The following is a 21,090-nucleotide window of genomic DNA, read 5'->3' on the forward strand; positions in this document are numbered from 1 at the left end:
AGGAGCAACGAGGCGTCCCGGGGCCAGCTTCCAGCTCCCACTCTTCGTAAAGAGCGCAGTGAGGATCACCGCTTTCCCGGCGCTTGGCACAACTCCGGGGCCAGCAGCTGGACCGAGTCCCGCTTCCCGCCGAGTCACTGGCGTCTGCCAGCCTGCCTGCACTCCCTATAAACCCTAGCTCCTTGTCACCTGCTCCCGGCCCCCGCAGCGCCCCCAGACCCTATGGAGAGCGCACCGATCGTGGCTTCTTGAGTGCGGGCGCCGCCGCCGTCCATCCAAACTGCGCGCTGGAGTCCCCCGGCTAGCCCCTCTTAGGGGCATCTGAGAAGCCGGGGAAGAGTGCACCATGAAGTCCGTGCTGTTCAGCCGCTTTTTCATCCTCCTGCCCTGGATCCTAATAGTCATCATCATGCTCGACGTGGACACGCGCAGGCCCGCGCCTCCACTCACCCCGCGCCCCTACTTCTCTCCCTATGCGGTGGGCCGCAGGGGCGCCCGACACCCGCTCCGCAGGGGCGGACCAGACAGCGGCCCCGGGCGCGGATTAGAGAAGCGCAACGAGTCGCGGCCGCTGCCACAACCACAACCCGAGCCGCCTCTACCCACGATCTATGCCATCACGCCCACCTACAGCCGCCCAGTGCAGAAAGCCGAGCTGACCCGCTTGGCCAACACCTTCCGCCAGGTGGCGCAGCTGCACTGGATCCTGGTGGAGGACGCGGCGGCGCGCAGCGAGCTGGTGAGCCGCTTCCTGGCGCGGGCCGGGCTGCCCAGCACTCACCTACACGTGCCCACGCCGCGGCGCTACAAGCGTCCCGGACTGCCGCGCGCAACCGAGCAGCGCAACGCCGGCCTCGCCTGGCTGCGCCAGAGGCACCAGCACCAGCACGCGCAGCCCGGCGTGCTGTTCTTCGCTGACGATGACAACACCTACAGTCTGGAGCTCTTCCAGGAGGTAGAGGCCGGCCTGCCCCACATGGGGGGCCAGGGCGGGAGGGGCCCTCGGGGGCTGGCCAGGCTGCGGCTGCACTTTGGAGTTCTCACTTTTCTCTGCACCCCTTTGGGACTCCAGGTGGAGCGCCTCTCGACCGCAGTCTCGGTTGGCGTGTTTTCCTGGGGTGAAGGTGGGGAGGGGAGGATGAGGGCCTCTGTGACTCAAGGGAGGGAGTCTGACCAGGAGCTTTGCTGTCCTCTTGGCCCCGAGATTGGGCCGAGGGAGTAGCACAGGTGTGGGGAGCGGGAATGATTTCGAGGAACACTCTTGGCAGACCTGAGAATGGAGCCCAGATGGGGAGGGCGGTCAGGGAGGGGCGAGCTTCGAGAGGAGGAGATCAGGGAGGGACTCCGCACAGTGGAGGGTGGCTTGGTGTACTCCGAGGCCTTTCAGCGCACACAGGTGTGATTCGGAGTCTAGAACCATAAGGGGAAGAAGGTGAAGATTGTGATTAATAATCAGCCCTGGGACAGTTTTCTCTGGCACCATCCGCTGGCACGGAAACGATTATTAGTGAAAACAGTGCCTTCCAGAGCTTCCTCCAGGCCACTCTTGGATGGCGCCATTGCATCCTACTACTCACTGTGAGGCCCTGAGTGCAGCCCGTCCCCCTGTTGCTGAGATGGCCCTCTTTTCCCTTGGAAAGCCACACGTGCACAGAGCCAGCCAGCACTGGGTTAGAACAGGTGTTATTTGTTGAGGCTGGTATTTTGCAGTCTGTGTGCTGCAAATGAGACTGAGTTACATGGTTTTTGTCTGTTTTCTCATACACAAATGTAGCTAACAAAAATCTCGGATTCTTTGACATCCCATGGGACTGTTGCCTTCCTCTACCCAAAATTCCCTGACATCTTACTTCTGAGACTTTATTATCCCACCTACCGCCCAAGTACACTGGACAATCTGTGCGTCCAGTAATCATATACGCCCCACATTTTCATCCTAATATCTGTTTGGCTTTATTAAACCTCAGGACAAAGCTGCTCTGTACCTTTCCAGTTTAATTTTTCTGCCTATGCGACTTTAAAATCCATTTCTTAAGGGCAATTGCCGCCTTCATTTCTATTCATCCTCTCCTCCAAGAAGAAAAGGACCAGTAATTGCTCTCCATCTTTTCTTCACCCTTTCATGATGCAGGGCTTTCTGTCCTACAGAAGAAATAAATAAGCTTGACATTGTATTTATTATAACCAAGTCTTTATTATAACCAAGATTAGAGATATCTGATTTTTTTTAAAAATTGGGCTTTTATTTTGATTCTGCTTGCATACTCTACCTAGAAAGATATGGTTTGTATAAAGACCTTTACATTTCAGTTCACCCAAAGTCTTTTTTTTCCTCCTACAACTTGGAAGTTGCTTTACCTGTGAAAATATATGGTCTTGTATATGTAAACTAATGCACATCATTATTAACGAACCTTTTAGGGAGATTGACTGTGAAGGGGGAATGATTTTCGGTTTATTCCCGGCTTCCAGCTGGTTGATGTGAGGTGTTGGGTGAATGGAAGAGTTGGCACTACAGGCAGTGAAACGATTGAAAACAGTCTTTCTTTGATGCTTCCCATACTGAAAGGAGGGCTTGTCGGTGGTGGGTATTAAACAGCAAGAGAAGAAATCAGATTTTCTTTTTATACTGACCATGGAGAGGTGGGGAGAGAAAATACAATTGGCCAGAGGAAACTATAAAGGAAAAAACATGCAAAACTTTCAAGACACTAAAATTGTGTACAGTTGGAAGTAATGAAATAATCAGAATGAACTTAAATTAAGAGCATGTGCAACTCCTTTTCATGGAGAGATGCCAAATATACAGAATACAAGAGGAATCTTTTAAAAGCACAATACGCATGATACATTTAAAATTTAAGTTCATAGCTCGTAGACAGCAATTTTAGTCACTTTCTCCACCACCATCTCTCCTCTCTTCCACATAGTGTTTTAGGACAGAGGTAGGCATCTGTTCACCATGCATATACACCCAGTTTTCCTTTTTACAACACATTCTTTTCTTTGCCTGGCAAGCAGTATTGCACTCTTTAAAAAGTCAGATTAGTGGAATTTATGCATCCTGAGTTTTGTGCATTAATAGGATGGACTACGCTACACCACTTCTAGGATTAATGATTCCATGTGGATTACAGTGTAGACATGGCTCTCTTGGAGAAAAAACAGGACCAGATAAAGCATCTAAGAACCGAAGTTCCTTGGGAGAAGGAAAGATGCTGATCAGGGATGCAGAAGGGCTTAGGCATATATCTCAGCCTTTTATATGTGCGCGCGCACACACAAATTAGTTTTTAAGTAATTCACAGTACTTAAGGAAAGAATGTCCCAAGTCAGGCTTCATCTTTTATTCATAGTGCTTCTAATTTTCATGGTCGATGTTAACGTAGATAAGATAAAAGGAGGAAAATGAACCAGGTACAAATTAGCTCACTAAGCACTGGCTGCAAATGAAGGAAAGTAAGATGAAAGGTCTCCAAATTAAATTAAAGGCGCAACAGGCAATCCATGTTCAATTATTCCTCCGCGGTAACTGGCATGGTGGTTGCTTCTCCCATACAGCTAACTAATTTTCAGCCTCGCCTTTCAGCTTAGCTGTGCCCCCAGGAAAGAAATATTTGCATTGTTCATATATGAACAATCTTAACAGCCCAATCCATTTGCAAAAGCAGCTCAGTGTTAGTTGTAGCCACAGAAACTAGGGCCGGCCTTTGGAGAAGGGGGGCGGTTCAGGTTTCCTGTGTCTCTACAATCACCACTGCTCTTCCTGTGTCATTGATGGGGTTTTGCACTCTGGATCACAGATATTCTCGCCTGCCTGTGCACCCTATCGATCTAGTTCTCCGGAAAAGCTTATTTGCAAAGGATTTAAACTGCTTTAATAAAAGCAACAACTACAGATAAATGTGACTATACCCAGTCATTTTCAATAATGCTATCGATCAGATTTCTGTCTTTACTGGAAGACCTTCCACGCTTTCCTGAGTTTAAAGCTGAAGCTTTTCAGGTGAAGTTGCTTTCACCTTTGCAAATCAATTAAATTGGAAGTTTAAAAAATAGCACTTTCCAAGCAAGCACAAACACTTTTTAAAAATTAACTTTAAATTTGATGAAGTAAGACTGGAAGACAGGCCAACTCTGAGACATTTAAGGAGCTCATGAATGGATTCAATGAGACTGCATCTTGAAGGTGTTTCTGACAGGCTGTGAACTCAAGAGGCCCTTTGGATTTTATTTGGGTGTCCTTAAGCTGTTTGTGTGCTAGGCAGATGGAGACGTTGAGGTTTAATCCTGTCTTGCTCCTTTTCTGAAGCATTTATAAGCTCCCTCCTTTACATACCTGCAGCTTATTGGAATATCCAAAGGATATTCAAATTTACAGTGTTAGGCACTCCTCCTGATAGTAAATTCTGTATGTGTTACCTGAAAGGAGACGAGAGATCTACCTTTCCTTTTACCCTGATACAGTCACTTAGTGTAGGGTAATTATCTTTTCAAAATGAAGAAACCAGATAATTCTCTTAGGTGTAGCATAAAAAGATTATTTTACTTGAAATGTGTCCCTTGTGTTTTATTTCTCCCTGTCTGAAAGCATATTAATAGTCATGCCATAGGTCTGATAAAATGAGAATTTTGTAAAAATATGTACATAAATCTACAGCCAATTTTCTTAGGCTATCTATGTTAAATCTAAAGATTTTCTTTACTCTCCCTAGGTGTTTAGTACTTGAGTTATGGCTAGTTTTTGACAGTTTTCTTTGGAGGCCAGCAGTTTTCATTTGGATTTTGATATTTTAATGAACCAGAAATAACAATTCGGATTTAAGACATTCTTCCTTCTGCCTCTTTCTATTGTCTTTTCCCATCGTTTTTTTTTCTCCAACCTACTTCTTACTGATTATTCTTTCTCATGAATTGACATAAAGACACGTCTGGACTATTGTTTGGTACAATGAACGTGTGTCTTTTGAACATTTAGGCTATTGTCTGCTTCTTCTTGGAAACTGTAGTAAGTGACTCCATTTTCTTCTGTCTACTCCACTTGCCTCTAAATTACAAGCTGGTAATTTTTCTCTTGTGTGAACAGTAATGGAATAGTAATTGCTTTTAAGGTATGCTACAAAAAAAATAGAAGAACCAAAGTGAACAGTCTTATTTATTAACAATTCCAGGTGGTATTCAAGTAGTGCTTTTTTTGGTGGGGGGGGGGCGGTTACAGAATTCAATAATGTTTAGATTTGTCTTTTCAAACCTTTTGGACTGATAGAATATTTACTCAGTCTGTATGAGTTAAGATAACACATTATTGTATATTTGATTTGCAGTGCTTTTGAAGAACAAAATTTAAGTTTTGCATGGTTCTCAAAATCTCTTCCCAAAACACAAATAAAATCATTAATACCAGTCCATAGATAGATAGGTAGATAGGTACGTAGGTAGGTTTAGAATAGAGTTACAATTCACAGAAATAAACTAATCTGTTGTTCATACCTTGTAATTTTTGTGTACAACCTTAAGTAAACATTAAAAATACCCCTTACCATGGATACAAGGAAAATATAGTTGTCATCAGTTGAGCACTTACTATGGGCTAAGAACTGCCCTTAGGGTTTTACATGTATTAACGTATTTGATCCTACAAAAGACCCTGAGATAGGACTAGAACTGTCCCTATTTTTTCTCCCATCCTAATGCTGATATTTAGTCATGAACACAGTTCTTTGGAGTGCAAGAATTTTCTTTTAAAGTGCAGCCTGAATCTAGTGTAGTGGATATAATCAATATCACTTTTTATACATGAGCAGAAGTACCAGGAAGTAACTTGAAAAGGTCATGCAACAGTTCAGGGACAGGATTTTAAAACCAAGTGCCCTGGTTCTAGAGCCTGTATTTGTGATTGTCCTGCAGCTCATCTCATCTAATGTCTTCAGCACATAGAGATATGTCACTGTGAAAAGTAAAGCATTTGATCAGCAGGAATCTCTGATATTGCTGCCATCTTCTGTCATACTTGAATTCAGCTCTGTCTGCTGGGCTATATCAACTTCTAATTTTCTCTTATCACCTTTTTTCCCCCCTGATATCATCTGGTCTTATGAAAATGTCATTTCCCCCCTCACTATCTTACTTACCATTTGATTTTTAGAGTAATTTTTCAAGTTAGGTGAAAGCTGCCAAGTTGGTAGTACATAAACTATATAGTCTAATACATTTTTAAAGTTATATAGTTTTGTAAACAAATAAGAATTTATACTTTCTGCAAGAAGGTAAACCATTAAAATTTTTTCCTCAGTTGATATGTATACATCAGCAACTGTGTCTCCTGGGCACGTGTCTTGTCAGAGCAGACAGAATTGAATAGAAGAATAGTTTTTAGGGTAGAATGGAAAGGAGGGACAATACTGAATTGTTTCAGATTTACCATCGGAACAGAGGAGACGAACTGGAGACTTAAACCAATTTGATCTGAAGCTAATGTGGGTGGCAGACACCTGCTGGTTGCCCCTCCCTGGAGCACAAAGATATGCCTGTAGGAACCTCTGAGCTGCACACTGCTGTGCTGGATATGCTGGCTACTGAGGGCCTCACTGCCAAATGCATGGAACTACTCGCTTGTTGGTGTTAACTTTCTAGTCTGATTTCTTCTGGGATTAGGAATTTCCCTGGATTAAAAGCAAAATGAATAAATCATTGCTTGCGCCTTTTTGCATGCTAGGAAAAGCTTGGAGATGGCTGTACTGAGGGAGACGATCATGCCACTAACACAAGTCAGATGACTTGTTTTTTTCCCACAAAGTAACTAAAGATCAGCCCCCAACCCCCACCCATCAGTCTCCTCCATCAGTGGAAAGAAAATTTTAAACAGCGTTTATGTTATATGCAGGATCTAAGACTTGTTCCTTCAACCTGAACATCAGGTGTTTATAAATTCTATCTTCATCCCTCTAATGAAAGCTGAGTGAACTAAATGTTGAACATTCTCCATTAACTGGGATTTAGTTACCTAGGATAATTGTATCTTACCTTAGCAGTAATAGTGTATTACTCTGCAAGATTCCTTCTACCTACCTGAGCTTAAACATTACTACATTCAGAAGATGTTTAAATATAATTAATTAGTATTCCTTCTCCTCCACTTAACAAATGTTAATTGAGCACTTACTATGTACCAGGCACTGTGCTTAATTACAGCAGGAGTGATACAGCTGTGAACACAGAGCATCCCAGCTCTCACAGTTTGAGCATCTGGACTAAGTATACACGCTAAAATCAGTGCAGGTGCCTGTGAGTGTAAAGCAAGGCATTTAATGGAGTTGTAGGTTCTTTTTTCATTTTTTTGGCGGGGGTGCGGGGGATGAGTACTTAGGCCCATGTGGAGCAGAAGTGGTTTATTCAGTATGTAAGAGAGAACGGGGGAAAGGGCACAGCTGGACCCACAGAGAAAAAGGCCCAAGAGCTCTCCAGCATTGCCAGGGAGCCTCTCTGAGGTCTAACCCCTCTATCCTCCCTGGAGACAGGAGTAGGAAGAGACCCACGAGGCCCTACATGACAATGGAGCTGTCAAGGAAGTCCATCCTCTAAATGAGGATGTTGACTATGACCAGGGGGCCATCTTTGCACTGCTGCTGGGCATCACACAGCATCCTGACTACTTGGTCCTCATTATCCTGTGAGAGCAGCAAACCCTACACCCCCACACCCATGGCTGCACTGTGATCAGTGTATGCCAGGCCACAGCCCACATGGCTGCCCAGACAGGGCACCTTCTGCCAAGAAATCTGGATCCAGCCAGCATTCAGACCTCTCCAGGTAGACAGAATCATATTTGTGAACCTGGGAAAAGAGGATATGTGAATATCTAGAGAACTGAAGGGTATCTTTGATTGCAGGAGGCTTTGATGATCAGAGGATGAGGTGGAGAAGTATGCAGCCACTTCTCCATCTCCTGTGTGTCAAAGTGTCTTTGAGATGATACATCCCAAGTTAGAGATGCTAATTTATTTTTGGGACAGGAGTTATAGCATCTCTCCCCAAACCTGTTCTGGAAAGGAAAGGAGTCTTCAATTTATTTGTATTTAGAAGTGGTATTTAAATCATGCCCATTAAACTCTTCTTGCTGGATACCGTTATGTCCTTAAGTCAATCTGTGAATTCAAAAAGTGAGTACATTGCAGCGTGAGAGCGTGCTTCCATTTTCTCCATCTGCTTTTCAGATCACTCATTAGGCAAGTCTTTGACCTTTAACTTTTTAAATAGAATTTGGATATGGTGGGTAGGAAATTAATAGAAAACTATAGATATGTATGTCTATATCTGGTCGTACCAAGGAAATGGTAACATAGATCGTCGTGAATGTATTATAGTATCTAACATCACATTATTTAATGTAGGACACGTTTCAGTTATCTCCCAGTAGAATATTCCATAAGAGTAGGAATTTTTTTGTTCACTGATGTGTCTCTAGTGTCCAGAGCAGTGCCTCCCATGTATTTGTTGAACGACAGAATGAGTTGAATGGGTGAATGAATTATAGGAAACTTAGACACTGAAGGACTCTGTTGCAGAAGGGAGCTATTCCTAGAAAGGAGCCCTGCACAGATTATTAGTTAAATAACAAGTTTTGAAGTCTGTGTTGTGTGTCTAGGATTATATTGAGCCCTTTAAATAGTAACTTAAATGTGGCCCCTACTCTGACCTTAAGGGCTTGCATGCTAAAAAGAGAGGGGGAGAGAGAGGGATAAGGTTTATGAATATTAGTATCTGGAGCAAGGCATCCTTGTCAATGCTCGTTAAGATGTGTCAAGGTAGTTGGGAACCAGTTGAGTATTAGACCGCTTCATACGTGTTAAAGGCTGGAGGCTGATGGGGAGCTCAGATGAGAGCTTGGGAGTTATATAGCCCCGTGTTCAAATCCAGCTTCACCACTTGGTGATTGCATGACATTGGCAAGGGTTGCCTGCCTCATGTAATTGCTGTAAGTGTGGAACTTTAGGCAAGTTCTAAATATTAGTTATTCTTCCATTGTTTTCTCCTCTGTGGGCGACTGCCCCAGTGGGGTGTATACCAGATAGCTGCACTGTCTCAGTTAGTTAGATGTCTCTAAATTCTCTGTTCTTGAAATCTGGACTCTGTTTCTGAAGACGTGTGGGTGGGGAGAAGAGGTAGAGGTGCTTGACTTTCCCAAATTAGTCTGTACCCAAGTGGAACTGCATAAATTGGGTATCTTAATTACACCATTGGGTTACTACAGTGATTAGAGGGACAGGATTTAAGTAGTGCTTGTCTACAAAGAATCCTGGGCGGAAGTGAGATTGAGGGAATAAAATGCATCTAAAAGACATTTTAGATTGAGAGGAAGTAGAAGGGTGCTCTCCTGTGGATTAAGAGATCTGAGACTTATTAATGAGTGTGTGAAAGCTAGCAAGTTGGCCTACATGCAAGTCAGAGCAGTATACCAAACTTCTGCAGGTCCCGAGTGTGATTTTTAGTTACTGTTGCAGTCCCAGTACCTAGTGCAGACCTAGGGCAGATCACATGACAGATTATTTCAGACATGAATGAATGACTCAAAGAGATAGTATGCCACAAAAGAGAGGGCAACTTAATAGAAATGAAATGAATTGATTTTTAAAGCACATAATTAGAAGTGATAGCTTAATGTTTAAGGTTATTTGCTAGGGTTGGCGAAAGTAGGAGAATTCCTCTCTCCAGCTCCTGTTGGAAGAGGCAGAGAAAATCCAGTTTGACAGCCTTACCTGTGCCCAGCCCTATCCATCCTTACCTTGGTCACTGAGCCAGCCTTCAGCTGATTGGCACTGGGAAGTCTACCCTTAGCTCGTTCCTCATTTTTCAAGCATCATGAAATTTTCATAAACAGAAATATTTTAAAACTTATTTCCTGCCAGAACAGGGAAGATGTAGCAGTTGGAGTGAGTGAGTGTGTGTGTGTGTGTACATACTTATTGTTTGCATGTGTGTGGTTGCCTTCTTGCCTGTGGATACAGTGGGTACTCGCCCTGTTCTTTCTTCATAGACCCTCCACCCTCCAGGTCAGTCTCTGGCTGGAATCATTGTCTGGTACAGCGGTGCCCAACATTTTCTGTTCATGTAACTCCTAAGAGAATTTACACACCCTCTAAGATATTTTCAAATTGATGTCTAAATTTAAGAAACCATTTAAAACAGTTGCAAATCATGTGATTTCCACTATATTATAAATACTGACATTTGTAAATGAAACTTAAATATATCCAGTAGACATCATAAATACTATAAAAGTTTTCAAGGTCATTTATGTATATCTTCTCCTATCATGTATATCTTCAGTAACAAAAAAATATATAGATGGAATTTAAATTTTTCAAAAATTCTGTGGTTATAAGCTTCTGTCTTAAACACTCTTTAGGATTGTTTTAGTATTGTTAGTAGCATTAAACAAGTAATCAAAACAACATAAATGTTACCAAGTTGGATAATTAACTTTTAAGCATAAAAGCTACATTTACTGGAAATTGATTCCTTAATGACATGGATGAAGCATTTCGTTGATATATACTCTGTATTCATTGATGAGTATTACTTATTGCTAGAAAGAGATAGGGATTAGCATAAGTTATGTTCCTATTAGGTCAGCCTTTTTTTACATAAAGATGTAAATGAGATAGAAAGCATTTTCTTATAGCAGTGTTGTTCAAGAAGAACACTTGAAGCCTTAAGCTCTAAGCCAAAAATCATGTTGTTCTCTCAGCAAAACTATTTTAATCTATTGATGACATTACGTTTCCTTCAATTTTGTCGGAAGCAAATAATTAGCAACCTCCTGGTTTCCAAAAGGATTTATTACCCATTCATTAGAGACATTAACTTTCTTAATAAAGACAATAATATTTCTAATTACCTTTGGTGCTCTAGAGGTTTGACCACAGTGGAACAGTACCTTTAATACGATTCGATTCAGGAGATTCAGGACAGACGAGACGTTGTCCTTCTGTGATGGTGGCAAGGGGTGGGGAAGGAGGGAGGACGGAGGCAGAAGGCAGAACCCGGCCCTCTTTCCAAAAGGTCAGTTGTGGGGAAAGCATGTGGATGATTGCTGAGGGTCTGGGGATTCATGCCCTTAATGCCACCTGTGCTCACATATTCATTGGGGAGTCTTGGTGTACATTCAGCGGCCGTGCACCCTCAGTCTGAGGGCTGCTGTTTTGGCTGAAGACACTAAGTTAGGAACTAGAGGGTATGGGCTCCAGGCCTGGCTGAGCCAGAGCCCTCGTGAGCTCTGGGGTACAGGGGAACAGATGAACATTTTTTGATTTTTTACTGTGCGCTAGGCCCCACCCTGGGCATTTAGAAGTGCATACTGCTGTTTAATTTTCATGATGTCTCTGAGGTAGAAACTACTATGTCTGTTTTATAAGTGAGGAAAAGCCCTGATATTTAGCTTCCTCACAGGGCCTGATACAAATGTATACAGTTGTGAGAAAGAGGTGACATACAGGTTAAGTGGATAAATAGGGCACTTCCCTATCCATTTGGATATCCGCTTCTCAGAAGTCAGTGGCCACAGAAGAGGCCCAGAAGGCAAGATGTTCGAAAACCACCTAGCTGCCACAGCTGTACCAATCCTATCTTGGTGGCCCTGAGATGCTGCTCTGTCAACTGATGGGAATGAGAATTTAAGTATGGTCCATGTGTAGATGTGTTGTTTATCATCTAGATAAACTTGGTCTTGCAAGATTAAAATGCCAGTGTCATTTTTAAAGATCAAGTGACAGTTTGGGGATATTTTGGTAACTTTGAAAAGTTCCTCAGCTACATCTGTTCATAATGGTGAAAGTGCTAGAGACATCTTTGGGAAGTCTCTTCTGTCAGGGTGACTGCGCCCTTGCTTTGCAGAAAAGCTCTATTACACACAGTCATCAGAGCTGATGTTTGGAGCTCTTGTCCTAACCATTATTTTCACGTTTTTTCATGATTATATTTAACTATTTGCCTCTTGCCTTTGATTATTGCTGTGTATAGTGAAAAGGCAAGTTTTGTGATTTTTACCTTTTCTTGTTTTGCTTTTTCCCTTTGTTTAAGGATTTAATAAAAAAAAACAGAAATGTTAAGAAGTCGGGTTGACAGTGCTTGTGGTTTCTCTGGGCAGTGTTTTAGATTTTTACAGTAGCCCAGGATTTCCTCCTAAAATTAATTGATTGTCCTATAGATTGAAATATAGATGTTCATTTGGTTGGCCCTTGTAAAGCTAGTGACATTTAAAAGTAAATGCCTAGTCTCTGTTTCTTATGTCTCTTATCTATGTGTAAAGGGCAGTGGGGGAGAAACAAAAATTGAGTGTTCCTGTTTTTTAGTTTACCATTTTAACCATTTTTAACTGTACAATTCAGGGGCATTAAGTACATTCACTTTGTTGGGCAACCATTGTCTCTGTTCCATCTCCAGAACCTTTTCATCATCCCAAACTGAAACTCTGTACCAATTAAATAGTAACTCTCTATTTGCCCCTCCCTCCAACCCCTGGTAGCCTCTATTCCACTTTCTATCTCTGTAAATTGAACTAGTCTAGGCACTTCACATAAGGTAGAATCATACATCATTCGTCATGTTGTGTCCTTTCGTGGCTTGTTTCACTTAGTGTAATGTCTTTTAAGTTTCATCCACATTGTAGTACATATCAAAATTTTATTCCTTTTTAAGGCTGAATACTATTCCATTGTATGTAAAAACCTTATTTTGTTTATCCGTTCAACCACCAATGGATATATGGGTTGTTTCTACTTTTTGGCTATTACGAATACTGCTTTGAACATTAGTATACAAACATTTGTTTGAGTTTCTTCTTTTAGTTCTTTTATGTGTATATATGTGGAATCGCTATATCATATGGCAATTCTGTTTAATTTTTTGAAAAACTGCCATTCTGTTTTCCATAGCGGCTGTACCGTTTCACATTCTCACGAACAGAAAACAGGGGCTTCAATTGCTCCATGTACTAGCCAATACTTATTTTCTGTTTTTACTTTTTATAATAGCCATCTTAATGGATATGAAGTGATATCTCATTGTAGGGTTTTTTTTTGGCATTTCTTTAATGATTAGTGATGTTGAACATCTTTTCATATGCTTATTGACCATCTGTATATCTTTTTTGGAGAAATGCGTATTCATGTCCTTAGCCCATTTTTGAATTGGTGACTTTTTGTTTTTGGTGAGTTTTAGGAGTTCTTTATATATTCTGAATATTAATCCTGTAGCAAATATGTGATTTGCAAATATGTTCTCTCATTCTGAGGTTTGCCTTTTTTTTCTGTCTATAGTATCCCTTGATGTCCTAAAGTTTTAAATTTTGATGAAGTTAAAATTTATCTATTTTTTCTTTTGTTACTTGTGCTTTTGGGGTTAAATCCAAGAAATTGTTGCCAAATTCAGTGTTGTGAAGCTTTTCCCTCTGTTTTCATCTTTTTTAAATTAAATTTATTGGGGTGATATTAGTTAATAAAATTAAATAGGTTTCAAGTGTACAATTCAATAATATGTCATATGTGTATTGCATTGTGTGTTCATCACCCAAAGTTAAATTTCCTTCCTTCAACATATATTTGATCTCCTTTATTCCTATCTACCACCCCTCTTACCACCTTACCTCTGATAACCACTAAACTATTGTTTGTGCCCATGAGTCTCTGTTTGTTTGTCAGGTTCATTTGTTTTCAGTTTTATACCCTACATTTGAGTGAAATCATATGTTTCTCAACTTCTTCTTTCTGACTTATTTTGCTTAGCCTGATAACCTCAAGATCCATCCACATTTTCATTGATGTTGCAAATAGCAACATTTCATCCTTACTTAAGGCTGAGTAATTATTCCGTTGTATATATGGACCATATCTTCTTTATCCAGTTATCTGTCGAAGGACACTTTGGTTGTTTCCATGTCTTGGTCACCATGAATAATGCTGCTATGAACATTGGAGTGCATAGATCTTTATGAATAAATGTAAATTTTTCAAATTGTTTGTGTAGATACCCAAAAGAGGGATTGCTGGGTCATATGGTAATTCTATTAATGTTTGAGGAAACTCCATGCTATTTTCCATAGTGGCTATACCAGTTTATATTCCCACCAGCAGTGTATGAGGGTTCCCTTTTCCCCACAACCTCTCCAACACTTGTTATTACTTGTCCTGTTGATGATAGCCATTCTAACAGGTGTGAGGTAGTATCTCATTGTGGTTTTGATTTGCATTTCCCTAATGGCCAGTGAAGTTGAGCATCTTTTCATATGTTGTATATCTTAGGAGAAGTTTCAGTTCAGGTCCTCTGCCCATTTTTAAATTGGATCTTTTTTTATTATTATTGTTGAATTGTATGAGTTCTTTGTATATTTTTTAGATTAGGCCCTTAGAGGCATTGTTTGTAAATATTGTCTTCCATTTGGAGGTTGCCTCTTTGTCTTGTTGATGGTTTCTTTTGCTGTGCAGAAGCTTTTTAGTTTGATGTAGTCCCATTCATTTATTTTTGTGTTTACTTCCCTTTGAAGTCAGATTCATAAAATCCTCTCTAAATCCAAGGTCCATGAGTTTGATATCTATGTTTCTTTCTATGCTATGTATTGTTTTAGATCTTATATTCAGGTCTTTGTTCCATTTTGAGTTAATTTTAGTGTATGGTGATGGATAGCAGTTTAGTTTAATTGTTTTGCCCATACCATACTGTTTTGATTATTGTCACTTTGTAGTATAATTCGAAGTCAGGCCTTGTTCTTTTTTCTCAGGATTGCTTTGGCTATTCGGGGCCTTTTGTGTTTCTGTACAAATCTGATGATTTTTTTGTTGTTCTACTTCTTTTAAAAATGCCATTGGGATTTTGATGGGGATTGCATTAAATCTGTATATTGCTTTGAGTAATAAAGTCATTTTAACTACATGATTCTTCCAATCCATGAACACCAAAAGTCTTTCCATTTCTTTGTGTCTTCTTCAATTTCTTTTAGTAATGTCTTATAGTTTTCAGTGTATAGGTCCTTCACATGCTTTGTTGGTTTACTCCTAGGTATTTTATTCTTTCCGTTACAATTGCAAAAGGAATTGTTTTTTTTGTTGTTGTCATTTTCATTTCTTTTTCTGAAAATTCATTGTTAGTATATAGGAATGCTACAATTGCAAAAGGAATTGTTTTTTTTTTTGTTGTCGTTTTCATTTCTTTTTCTGAAAATTCATTGTTAGTATATAGGAATGCTATGATTTGTTGAACATTGATTTCGTATCCTGAAACTTTACTATATTTGCTTATTATTGCTAGTGTTCTTGTGGAGAATCATGATACAGAGAATCATGTCATCTGCAAAAAGTGACAGTTTTTCTTTTTCATTCTGAATTTGGATGCCTTTTATTTTTCTTGCCTGATCTAGCTAGTACTTGCAACACTATATTGAATACAGTGGTGATAGGGGACAGCCTTGTCTTGTTCCTCATCTTGGAAAGTTTTTAGTTTTTCACCAATAAGCATGATATCAGCTGAGGATTTGTTGTATATGGCATTTATAATGTTGAAGTACTTTACTTCAATACCCATTTTATAAAGTGTTTTAATTATAAATGGATGCTGTATCTTGTCAGATGCTTTTTCTGTATCTATTCATATGATCATATGGTTTTTAGCCTATATTTTGTTTATGTAGTATATCACATTAATCAGTTTGAATGTGTTAAACCATCCCTGTGCCCCTGGAATGAAGCCCCCATGATCATAATGTATAATCTGTTTTTATATATTGCTGTATTCAGTTTGCTAGTATTTTCTTAGGATTTTTGCATCTGTGTTTATCAGAGATGTTGGTCTGTAGTTTTCTATTTTTGTGTTATCTTTACCAGGTTTTGTCGGCCTCATAAAATGAGTTAGAAAGTAATGCTGCTTCAAATTTTTGGAAGAGTTTCAGAAGAACAGGCATTAAATCCCCTTTGAATGTTTGGTAGAGTTAGCTAGTGAAGCCATCTGGTCCTGGACTTTTACTTTTTGCAAGGTTTTGGATGATTGTTTCAATTTCCTTGTTGTTGATTGGTCTATTTAGATTTTCTAGTTCTTTATGATTCAGTATAGGAAGGTTATACATTTCAACTCGTCCATTTTTTCTAGGTTATTGAATTTGGTGGCATATAATTTTTCATAGTATTCTTGTAAGATGCTTTATATTTTGGTGGTATCTGTCATAACTTCTCTTTCATTTCTGAATTTTGTTTGTGTCCTTTCTCTTCTTACCTTAGTGAGTCTAGCCAGGGTTTTGTCAATTTTATTAATCTTTTCAAGAACCAGTTTTTTGCATTAATTTTTTTTGACTTTTTGTTCATAATTTCATTTCATTCTGCTCTGATTTTTATTATTTCCATCTTTCTGCTGACTTTGGGCTTCATTTGTTCTTCTTTTTCTAGTTTTTAAAGATGTTAGGTTGTTTATTTGGGATTTTTCTTGTTTCTTGTGATAAGCCTGTAATGATAATGTTCCTTTTATTGCCACTTTTGCTCTATCCCATTTGATATGTTGTATTTTCATTCTCATTTGTTTCTATATATCCCTTGACCTTTTATTTTTTCTATGACCTGGTTGTGCTTTAACAGCATGTTATTTAATCTCCACATATTTGTATTTTTTACGGCTTTCTCTTTGCAATTGATCTCCAGTTTCAAAGCATTGTGGTTGGAGAATATACTTGGTATGTCTTAAATTTGTTCAAGCTAGTTTTGTGTCTCAACACATGGTCTACTATTGAGAATGTTCCATGTGCTCTAGAGAATAATGTATAATCTTGTGTTTTGGGATGAAAAGCCTTGTAAATATTGATTATGTCTAATTGGTCTAGTGTATCATTTAAGGTTGATATTTCCTTATTGATTTTCTGTTTGGATGATCTATCCAGTGCTGAAAGTAGGGTATTTAGGTCCCCTACTACAATTGTGTTTTTGTCACTTTCTCCCTTTAGTTCTGTTAGTTACTTTATATATTTTGGGGCTCCTGTTTGGGAGCATATATATTCTTAAACGTTATGTCTTCTGGATATATTGTCCCCTTTATCTTTATGAAGTGTCCATCTTTGTCTCTCATTACCTTTTTTTATCTTGATATCTGATTCGTCATATGTAAGTATGGCTATACCCACTTTTCTCTGGATGCCATTTGCTTGGAGTGTTGTTGTCCACCCTTTCACTTTGAGTCTATATTTGTCCTTGCAGCTGAGGTGTGTCTCTTGAAGGTTAGGTTTTGTTTTTTTGATCCAATTTGCTGCTCTGTGCCTTTTGATTGGTAAGATCAGTCCATTTACAGTTGGGGTGATTATTGAAATATGAGGTTTTTTACAGTTATTTTGTCCTTTTTTTCTCTTAGCTTGGTGTCTCCATTGTTTCTTTGTCTTTGTGATTCTGTTATTTTAATTTGGTGGTGTTCTATGTTTTTTTCTCTCTGTTCCCTCTTGTTTTATGTTATGTGTCTCAGTTCTAGATTTTTTGTGTGTGGTTACCATTAAATTTATGTAAAGGAAAGTTTCATATATGCAGTAGTTCTTTTTCTTCTTCATGTGCCTTATCTTCATTTCCCTTTGTAGATTCAGATCTTTATTCCCTCCCTTTTTCTGTTTTTGTTGTCTCAAATTATCCCTGTTTATGCTGTGGGTTCATTTCTAGGTTTCAATAACTTTTCTTTGTCTTCTCTTTAAAAAAATTTTTTGACCTTTAACCATTATGTAATATTTAAGTATATAATACCCTATGCTTAATTAAGGTCGCAGTTTCCTGTTTCTATCTGTCTGCTAATCATTCTATTCATTGTTTTGTATTTTTTTTTGTCCTTTTGTTTTGGATAGAATGACCCTCTTCAGTATATCCTATAATGCAGGCTTTGTGGTGGAAAATTCCCTCAACTTTTGTATGTCTGAAAAGTTATTTATTTCTCCTTCATATCTAAAGGAGAATTTTGTTGGATATATTATTCTTGGTTGGTAATTTTTCTCTTTCAATGGTTTGAATATTTTGTTCCACTCCCTCCTAGCTTATAAAGTCTGCTGAAAAGTCCGATGGTAATCTAATGGGTTTTCCTTTGTAGGTTAATGTCTTCTTTTCTCTGGTCTGCCTTGAGAATTCTTTCTTTGTCATTAATTTTTGACAGTTTTAAAATAATGTGTCTTGGATTGAGATAGGTGTTCTGTTTGCTTCTTGGATTCGAGGATCCAGTTCTTTCCATAGGTTTGGGAAATTCTCATCAACTATTTGTTCGAATAGGCTCTCTGTTCCCTTCTCCCTCTCTTCTTCTGGAATACTCATTCTTATATCGTTTTTCTCTGATAGTGTCAGATAGTTCTTGTAGGGTTCTTTCATTTTTTTCACTCTCAAATTTCTTCTTTCTTCTGTGTCATTTCCAGATTTCATCTTCCATATTACATTATTTCTTCCATCTGGTTAGCTCTATTCCATACGTTTGCTATTTCATTCGTTATCTCTTTTAATAATTTCTTCATCTCCAAAAGTTATTTTGGTTATTTTTTTAGAGTTTCAATCTCCTTGATAAAGTATTCCTGTTGTTCCTTGATTATGTTTCTAAGTTCATTAAACTGTCAGAATTTTTTGCATCTCGCTGAGTTTTTTTCAAAAGTGCAATCTTGAATTCTCTGTCATTTAAATTGCATATTTCTATATCTTTAAGCTTATTTTCTGGAGATTTTTAATTTTCTTTTTGAGCTGCCTTATCACCTTGGTTGTTCATGGTGTTTGATGGACTGTTTCTCCACTTAGGCATTAATGGGCATGTACCCTGATTTTTTTTTTTTTTTTAAGGAAATTTATTATATAGTGACCTCTCTTTAACAAGTTGATAAGTTTTTCTTTTGATTTCCAGTAGGTGGCACCCAAGCTTCCTAGATCTCTGCTTTCAGGTTTTAAAATGCTCATTATTCTCTGGGGAAGTATGTGTCTCCTCTGGGACCAGATCACCTCAGTCCCAGGGTTTCACCCACCATGGGAGAGGCGATGGGGGTCCGAGACACTGAAAAAGCCCTGAAGTCCCATTACTGCCCTGACAGTCAGATGCAGTGCTTCACTGCTTCCTTTCTAATCAGCCTAACTGGGTGGGGGTGAGGTGGATTGGGAGAGGTCATCGGTGTGTGTGGTTGTTTTCCTTCCCATAATGCTGGCCCTCAAGCTTTGGCTGCCTTGCTTCTGTATCTCCACTCCTGTCACTGGGACCAGCTACAGTGTGTGTTTCAGTTCTGGTTGTTGCTGATTCCCCTGGGGCTCTTTGCCAGCTCTGGGAGGGTATGGGGGTTAAGGGGTAGGGCATGCTTTGGGAGGTAGGCAGCCAAGCTCCTTGACTCAGCTTTCTGCCTGGGAATGGCAGTTGCTAAGACACAGCTTTTGCCCCTCTGCATTTGGTCTCTGCCCTTATCACTGGGCTCTGCCGCATGCTGATCACTCAGGCAGGACTGTCAGGGCTTCAAAGAGTGAGAATTGTCAACTGCCCCTCCCTGCTTCTTGCAGGGGGCTCTGGGCTGTGTCCCCAGCACCAGTCTCCAATACCGTCCCTGTTCTTCTCCCTTTCTTCTTCCTTTTCTTGCTGGATTCACCCACCTTAAGATACTCTGATGTGCAGATCTCTCAGACGTTTCTGTGTACGAGGCTGGGTGTTATCTGTTGTCTGTTGGATTGTAGTCGTTCGACTTTTTGTAATTTCAAGGGGAGAGATCAAGAGTGATCCCTCAGGCCACTGTGGTTCTGACGTCACTCTCTCTCCCCTAGGTTTTCTTCTAATAGTTGCCTAATTTTAGTTTTTTTATGTTTAGGTAATTAATGTTGATCCATTTTGAGGTAAGTTTTGTACATGTATTTCATAGTATCTTCTGCATATGGATATCTAGTTTTTCCCAGCACCCCTTGTTGAAAAGATTGTTCTTTCCCTATTGAATGGTCTTGGCACCCTTGTCGAAAATCATTTGACAATATATGTGAGGGTTTATTTCTGGGCTCCGTATTCAATTTCATTGGTCTGTATATCTGTCTTTATGCCAGTACCACACTATTTTGATTACTGTGCCTTTGTAGTAAGTTTGTAGGAAGTTTGAGTTCTTCAATTTTGTTCTTTTTCAAGATTGTTTAGGTTATGTAGAGTTCCTTGAGATTCCATATGAATTTTAGTATGGATTTTTCTATTTCTGCAAAAGGATATATTATTGGGATTTTGATAGGGATTGTGTTAAATTTGCAGATTGCTTTGAGTAGTATTGGAATCTTGATGATATTATATTTTCATCCATGAACATTAGATGTCATTCCATTTAGTTATGTCTTCTTTAACTTCTTTCAGCAATGTTATAGTTTCAGTATGCAAATACTTTGTTTCCTTTTGTTAAGCTTATTCTTAATCATTTTGTTCTTTTTGATGCTCCCTGTTAAGTTTTAATAAATTAGTTTTGGTCTATGTTCCATATCTGAAAAATATCATGTGCTACTAACAACTAAAAATCCAGGACTGAGGGAAACTTTAGGTACACAGAGTGATATAAATAGATCTTAAATTATGGTGCAGCATGAGAAAATGGGAGGGGGGATCACTCAAACAGCACTTATTTACATGCCAGAATCGTAAATTCTTTACATGTTTTAACTCATAATCTTCAAAACAACCCTATGAGATGATACTGTTATTATACTCATTTACATATATGGAAACAGGCACCAAGTGCCTTACTAACTTGCCTGAGGCCACAGAGCTAATCAGTGGTAGAACTGAGATTTGAATGCTGGGAGTTCTGTTTACAGATCCAACTTTTCACTTAGCTTTTAATCTGTTGCCTATCTCTGTTTTTTTGTGTTCCCCTCTTATACCCCCCCCCTTTTTAATTTTTAATTTCCCCTTTTTAATTTTTTTGGTGTATTGCAGTGAAAACTTAGATCTTTAATTTCTCTACCTCTTTTCCAGTATATGCTTAAAGAGATACACTTCACTCTAATCACTTTTTCAGCTGCATCCCACAAATTTTTATGCTTTATTTTCATATTGTTCACTTCAAAGTATTTTCTAATTTTTATCGTCTCATTTTGGCATATCTTTTTA

At 39.4% G+C, this 21,090-nt stretch overlaps 1 protein-coding gene across 2 annotated transcripts in view; it reads left to right on the forward strand.

Annotated features, from left to right (window-relative positions):
* Positions 1-346: 346 nt before the first annotated feature.
* Positions 347-21,090, forward strand: part of B3GAT2 (beta-1,3-glucuronyltransferase 2) — a 60,475-nt gene continuing 39,731 nt past the window's right edge. Inside the window, exon 1 of one of the 2 annotated variants that reach the window (XM_011361176.2) lies at positions 347-955. In XM_011361176.2, the coding sequence (XP_011359478.1) occupies positions 347-955 (609 nt within the window). The remainder of the gene's footprint in view (positions 956-21,090) is intronic. The other variant, XM_011361177.2, reaches the window with a different exon arrangement.

Source organism: Pteropus vampyrus, unplaced genomic scaffold (genome assembly GCF_000151845.1).
Source record: "Pteropus vampyrus isolate Shadow unplaced genomic scaffold, Pvam_2.0 Scaffold64, whole genome shotgun sequence".
Classification (NCBI taxonomy): domain Eukaryota; kingdom Metazoa; phylum Chordata; class Mammalia; order Chiroptera; family Pteropodidae; genus Pteropus; species Pteropus vampyrus.